Source organism: Chrysochloris asiatica, unplaced genomic scaffold (assembly GCF_000296735.1).
Source record: "Chrysochloris asiatica unplaced genomic scaffold, ChrAsi1.0 scaffold00042, whole genome shotgun sequence".
NCBI classification, from domain to species: Eukaryota; Metazoa; Chordata; class Mammalia; order Afrosoricida; family Chrysochloridae; genus Chrysochloris; species Chrysochloris asiatica.
Window position 1 is genome coordinate 6,197,413 of NW_006408560.1, and position 7,603 is coordinate 6,205,015.

Sequence of the window (7,603 nt, forward strand, 5' to 3'; positions counted from 1 at the left end):
TATATATATGGAGTCCTGGTGTGGTGCTATGGGTTAATGCTCCAGACTGCAAAGCCATTTGAACTGCAAGGTCGGCGGTTCAAGCTCACCGGCTGCTCCTCAGAAACCCTATACAGGGTTGCTATGGGTTGGAACGTACTCAATGGCACTTAACATATATATATATGCTAACATATATATATATATATATATATGCTAACATATATATATATACACACACACACAGACACACACAGACACACACATACACACACACACATATATATATATATATTGGTAGTGGTAGTCATGTGCTGTGGAGTCGGTTCTGACTCATAGTGACCCTGCATAGCCTCATCTTTCTCCTGTGTAACTTGAACTGCTGACCTTGAGGTTAGCAGTCCAACTCGTAACTACTATATACCGTATAGTGTATATGTATGTGTACCATCCATATATATATACCATATATGTGTAACTACTATATACATACATACATACATACATATATATAGAGAGAGAATGAGTCAGAAATATATATATAGTCAGAACCCCTTGTGGCATAGTGGGTTACGACATGTTTGGCTGCTGGCTACAAGATCAGTAGTTCCAGTTCATCAGGCACTCTGCAGGAGAAAGATGAGGCCTTCTGCTCCTGGAAAGATTTACAGTCTTGGAAACCCTAAATAGGGTCGCTATGAGTCAGAACCTATTTTGAGTGTTGAATAGAAAGTCATTAGGTGAACAAGCCAGAGAACATTTTTAGTAGAGGAAACCACATGTTCCTTTTTTTGTGGCAATATGGCTTCACCCAAGTCTGTAAAAATTATGCTACAATAGTACTGATGTACTTGACTTCCATTCTTAGATAGATGCTACAGGAGAAAAACAACTACTGTCTCTTCCCTTTGTTTACTCTCTAGGAACCTTATCCTTATTTAGCCAAACCAACTGCCCTTGGAGAAGGAAAAAGTAGAGGAGGCATGTGTAGAAATGTACATCAAAATGGAGGGCTTTGACTTGGAGCTTGTTTTCACTGACTGTATCACTGATCTGCATATATCTGCATATTACTATCAATTTAGTGTGGTATTCACATCTGGAGATGCTTGCAATTCTATTTGTTTATTTTAGAATGAGTATCCCATTATCAAATCTGTCAGGAATTAGAATTCATTCGTTTCCTACTGATATGTTACAAATCACCACCAATTTTACATTTTAAAATAACATGCATTTATTATCTCACCGTTTCATGGATCAGGAGTCCAGGCACAGCTCAACTGAATGCTCCACTCAGGGTTTCATAAGGCTGCAATCAAGGTGCTAACTAGGCTGTGTTCTTTTCTGGAGCTCTTCCAAGCTCATGTGGTCATTAACAGAATTCAGTTATTTTCAATTACAGGATTGAGGTCCCCACTGTTTTGCTGGCTGTCCATAAGGGGCTACTCTCAGCTCCTAGAGACCCTGGTAGTTCCCTGCAATGTAACCTGTCACAATATGGCAGCTCACTTCTTCATTCAGCAGGAAACTCTCTCAATCTAATCTGTTAAGATAGAGTCTTATGTAATAATAATCACAGGAGTGAAATCTTAACATCTTTGTCATATTTTGTTGTCTAAAAGCAAGCCATAGATCCTGTCCGCATTCAAGAGTACCTTAGAATCTGCCTACCACATTAGAGTAAACTGGTTTTGTCCCAACCAACTTTTGAGATATGGAAAAGGAAGATAAAAAGAGGTTGTATACCTGGCTGCTGGTAAAAGATTACTTTTCTTCCCACCAAAGCTAAAGATATTTGAGGAATAGGCCTCAGATTCAGCTCTGATGCTGAAATGTTGCAAGGAGGAAAAGATGAAGCCTTTGGAGCCAAGCTTTGGGATACTTGTATCTCTTCTACTAACTACACACATTCTGTGCCCACATTTTTCAGATTGGCTGCTACTCCAGGTGTCAGGCCAAGTCTTCACTGAAGGAGATCATCTGTCCTTGAGGTGTCATGGATGGAAGAACAGCAGGTTGTCCAAAGTAATTTTCTATCAAAACGGCAAAGCTTTCAACTTTTCTCATTTCAATCCTAACATCAGCATTTCGAAAACCAGCCTGGATCACAATGGCATCTATCATTGCTCAGTAAAGGGAAGGCAACAGTACACATCAGCAGGAGTACATATTATTGTGAAAGGTAATGGTATCTTAATAGAGTTATAATTTTAAGGACTAGAAGGATCATCATAAATCATGTAATCAATATGCAAGTGACAAAACTGAGCTCCAGAGAGGTAAAAGGCCTAACTGAAGGCCACACAATGGCTAGTGACTAAGTCAAGCCCCAAACTGAGGTTTTCTCGGTTCCAGTCCATTGCTTTTTCCAATATGCCACAGTACCCCATCAGTAATCCCAGGTGCTAAGATTGAGGCCAAATAATGTGAGGATTTCTTTCACCAGTTTTATTTTAGTTACAAGGAATAGAGATTAATTCAAGATAGCTAGAAAGGTTATTAGAGAGTAACCCATGTTACTAGAACTAGAAACCAGGAAAACATTAGGAATTGGCTACACTTTCTGTCTTTTAAGGATAATTTGGCCTCTCTGCTTTTACTTCTCTCCTCTGTTCCAATTTGCACGTGGTCTCAGATTTCTCTATTGCATGGTCTTTCCTCCTATACTCATCAACCATTAGCAAATTTTTTCTATCTCTTAATTAATTCATGTGTGAAAGAAATGATTGCCCCCAGATTATTTTTTAAGTCAGGAACACAAGTAATAAGTCACTGAACTGGTTGACCACTGTCAGAAGGGAAAATCATATGATATATACCATAAACATTTAGGGAGACATGGACTATGTAGAAATATTCTCCCCAATAGGGTTTGAGTAAACTGGAGATTGTCATTATGTAGAGACCCCAAGAAATGCATCTTTACTAGTAATGGGAAAAATTCTATCTTATGGATGCCTTCTCCAGGGCAGAAGTTTACCTGAAAGTGGAGGGTATCTGTTACAAAGAAGAACCCTGATGTTGACACAGGTAATCCTATCCCCTGTCAACTTTTTCCGTAGAGCTATTTCCAGCTCCAGTCCTGAAAGCATCCTTGTCATTCCCTCTCCTAGAAGGGAATCCAGTAAACCTGAGCTGCGAAACAAAGTTGCTTTCACAGAGACCTGATTTGAAGCTTTACTTCTCCTTCTATGTGGGCAACAAGATCCTGAAGGACAAGAACACATCCTCTGAGTACCAGATACCAACTGCTAAAAGAGAAGATTCTGGGTTATACTGGTGTGAGGCAGCCACAGAAGACCAAAATATCATTAAGCGCAGCCCTGACTTGGAACTTCAAGTGGTTGGTGAGTGAGAATTATGGAAATTGACACAGGAGAAGACACCCCTTTTCTTCCTTGAGATTGAGGTTTGCCCAAGGGGATTTCATGGCCCAACAAAGAAGGCTCTTCAGGAGAAGATTATGAATGGGCCTTTCACTCTTCTCACAAACTTCCTTAAATTTCCTTTCTTTTTTTCCCTCCATTTGTTTTTCCCTCTTCCCTTTTCCTCTTTTTTATTTTCTCTCTCTTATCTCTCTCCTTCTCTCCCTTCTTTTCTTCTTTTTTCTCTCTTTCCCTCTCCTTCTCCTTCATCAATAATATATTGAGTTTCTTCTATCTACTGCATCTAAGGAAATAAAGACACTATGTGCAGTCCTTGCTTTGAGGATCCTAGCTGGTGAGTTGATGAGATCATGATGGCACACATTGCAAGTGTTTTTAACCAAGGTGAAGGGAGTGTGAGCTCCAGAACAAAAACTTTATTCAAAGAGGTCAAATTCAGTTCAAGTATTTAATGGTATAAAGATAGCAACTGTCGCTGAAACTAGTTAATAAGTCTATTCACTGGGTTCTGTCAATTAAACTCTTTCAAGGAGTCTGCCCTCTCATCAAAACAGCATATATATAGCCCACCAAGAGCTACCTCCTTTTTGTCCCATGAAATTATCAGCATCTCCATTGGGGGCTAATATATCAGGAAGTCTCAGTCAACCTTCTCTTCCAAACATCTCAGCTGGTACTCCTCTAGTTTCTAAGTAGAATCTCTTACCCTTGTCTTTTTCTGTTTCTGTTTCAGGTCCACAGTCATCATCGATTTCTGTCTGGTTTCATGTATTTTTCTGTCTAGCAGTGGGAATAATATTTTTGGTGGACACTTTTCTTTTTGTAATAACATGGAAGGAACTCCAAAGGATGAAAAAGTGGAATTTAGAAATCTCTTTGGCTTCTCGCTATTGGAAAAAGGTAGCTTCTTACCATCAACAAAACACGTATCTAGAAGAGCCAGAGTGTCAGGAACAAGAGGAAGAATGCACAAGAAAGGAGAGACCAGGAGACAGAGCAGCAATAGTGGAACCCAATGAGTTGCCATAAATCTGGAGAGTCTCCACCTCTTCCTCTCTGTGTAGCAGGACACAACCAACCAAAACTTGAAAGACACTAGAACGACAGGTCCCATGGCATTTGATTAACTTTTAAACATGAACCAAATGAGCTGACTTCAACTTAGATAAACTTGTTATTTAGGGATGATTTAAAGTGAGATTTATAAAATTTAGAAGATAAGTCTAACCTGGTTATCCCAACAGGTAGCTTAAGAAGTAATACATTTCTGGGGGCAGGGTAAAAATGTAAGTGTATTCAAATGCTCAAGAGATTAAAACAAAGATAAAAATAAGGATAGAACTAAAGAGAGAGAGAATGAATATAAGGGAAACAAGATGGAAGAGAATATTAAAAAAAAAAAGAAGGAAAAACAAAGACTGACTTCTTAGAGGCTGGATTAGAAAGAGAGTTCACAGCTCTGGTGCTCTGGACAGTTAGTTGCTTCCTTGCTTTCCCACTTTGGGTATGAGCAGGGAATGCTTCTACACATCTCACAGAGAGAGAGATACAAAGGAGCAACTCACCAGGAGAAATGGGTGCATTTTTCTCTACCTTTCATTTAAGGCTATATCCAAACTTCTCTCTATCCAGAGACACGACAGGTCCTGACTGTCCCAGTCTCCTTCTCTTTAGGAAAACAGAATGAAACTGCTACTTTCTTTAATGAGTTAAACCCAGATCTCCAACTATGGCACTACAAGGAGAGACTTCATTGGGAGGGACAGTATATCAGAAAACTCCAGCACTAGCTTCCAAATATTTATTCTTCTGAGTTTCTAGATGAGTACTAACTTATAACTAGCTTAAAATACAAGGATTTCCCATGCTGGCTCTGGTTTGAAGACAAGATATTTTATTTGCTACTTTGTAGGATAAGCACTGGACTGCTAACCACAAGATCAGTGGTTCAAACCCAGTAGCGGCTCTGTGGGAAAAAGATGAGGCTGGCTGCTTCCATAAAGATTTACAACCTCAGAAACCCTATACAGGAATCAATTTGAGGGCAGTGGCTTTGGTTAATTTTGGGGTTTGGTTATAGAGAACTCTAGCTTGAGGAATATGAAACGGAAACAAGTGGCATCCACATTCAAAGTTGGATGATGTGAGAAAATAAGAGAGGGGGTCTTCTGCTACTACTTGAGAAAGATTTACCTAGGACAGCTTTTCTGAAAAGTTACCTCTAAGGCTAAGATCTGATGAATGAAAAGGTGTCAGCCATGCCATGTGCCTCCTCCGCTTGGCTTCATCAAGACAATATCAGGCCACAATCAGACATAATTCAATATTCAAAAAGAAAACCCAGAATAAGTGGGAGGTCCTTGTTATTAAGTGCAGCTGAGTGGATTTCAACTCATAATGACCTTGTATAAGATTTCCAAGGAGCAACTGGTGGGTTTGAACCACTGACCTTGTGTTAACAGTCTAGTGCTTCTCCTACAGCACCACATCAGGACTCCTGCAACCCAATATCCTTTCGATATTTGGTACAGGCATACCCTGGAGATATTGTGGGTTCCAGACTACCCCAATAAGGCAAATACTTCAATAAAGTGAGTCTTGGAGCTTGTTTTTTAATTTCCTAGTGCATATAAAAATTATGTTTATACTATACTGTACATATGTAATAGCCTTATGGAAAAGGTTGAAATACTGTGAGAATTATCAAAATGTGATACAGAGACACTAAGTGTGCACATGCTGTTAGGAAAATGGCATTGACAGACTTGCTGAGGTAGAGTTGACACAAACCTTTAATTTGTAAAGCACTCATATCTGCAAAGCACAATAAAGCCAAGTGCAATAAAATGAGTGTGCCTATGTATCTGCTAAAAATACCCTGAGCTCCATTTTTTTCTACCTATAAAACCCAAGCATGTGGGGATTTTCTCCAACAAAACCAGCACACAGTACTTCCACATGTTGCTTCAATATATGCTTTGAATTTTAGCTCATCCTATTTCTTTCTTACAGATTTTCACATTTTATCTTTCAACAACCCTTAAAATTAGGTGTTACTGCTCAGGTTTTCCAATTAGGTAGATGTGCTGGGAAGGCAATCCACCGTGTGCCCTGAACATCTCAGCACATCTTAACTGGTTGTGCCAAGAACAGAAGTCCTTGACTGCTCTTCATGTGGGCTACTTCTCAAGGCTGTGTTTACAGTGAGCAGCCTTGAGGAATAAGAGCAGGCTTGCTTACAGTTTGCTATAAAAGGGTGGGTTCCCCAGTCACCAGCTTGAAAGGAAACCCACTCTATGTGCAGCATTCATAAGGGCGTGAGGGACAAGGGAAAGAAATTCCTTTTATTGTGAAGGGTGAAGAAATGGACCTGGAGATTAGCATTATCCAGGCTTTCAATTAATCTCCCTATTTTAAGAGCTCACTGCAGTGGTTCTAGAGAATAAGCACTGGGCTATGAACCACAAGGTCGGTGGTTAGAGCCAATCAGCTGCTTGCTCTGCAAGAGAAAGATGAGGCTCTCTACTTCCACAAAGATTTACAACTTCGGAAATCCTATACAGGGTCGCTATGTGTTGGCACCAACAAGCACTCAACAAGCCTCTACATTTCTCTATACTGAGTGCTTCAATTTCTGACACTTTTTGGAATTCAGTGGGGTTTCTTATTTGTGTTCACTTCTGGGTTTTATTTCATTCTTTCCTCTAATTTATTCTTGTTTCTTTTTGTCATTTTTAATGATTGAAAGAGAGGATAAGTATTTCTTTAATTCATCCTATAGTTTAGTACTTATTTGCTGTGTATTTTTTCACTCTCCACAGTAAATTGTATGTTCTTTAAGAAAGAGTAAGCTCTTCCTAGGCCAGCGCTCAGCAAGAAAAAGCCCATGTTCAGTTCAAACGCAAAGATTGTGAAGCCCAATGGTGAAAAGCCAGATGAATTTGAGTCTGGCATTTCTCAGGCTCTTCTTAACCTAAAGGCTCACTTAAGAGAGTTGGACATACCTGCAACCAAGGGAACTGAAGTTGGTGGTGGTTAGAAAACTATTAGAATCTTTGTTCCTATTCCTCAATTTTAGTCTTTCCAGAATATCCAAGTCTGACTAGTACATGAACTGGAGAAAACGTTCAGCAGAAAGCATGTGGTCTTTATTGCTCAGAGGAGAACTCTGCCTAAACCAACTTCAAAAAGCCATACAAAAAATAAGCAAAAGCTTCCCAGGAGCCACACTGTTG

At 39.6% G+C, this 7,603-nt stretch overlaps 1 protein-coding gene across 1 annotated transcript in view; it reads left to right on the forward strand.

Moving 5' to 3' along the window:
• The window catches only part of LOC102827502 (high affinity immunoglobulin gamma Fc receptor I-like), a 16,313-nt gene extending 11,916 nt beyond the window's left edge, over positions 1-4,397 (forward strand). The window contains exons 3-5 of the mRNA XM_006861697.1: positions 1,913-2,164; positions 3,045-3,329; positions 4,102-4,397. Of these exons, the coding sequence (XP_006861759.1) occupies positions 1,913-2,164; positions 3,045-3,329; positions 4,102-4,397 (833 nt within the window). The remainder of the gene's footprint in view (positions 1-1,912; positions 2,165-3,044; positions 3,330-4,101) is intronic.
• Positions 4,398-7,603: the final 3,206 nt, after the last annotated feature.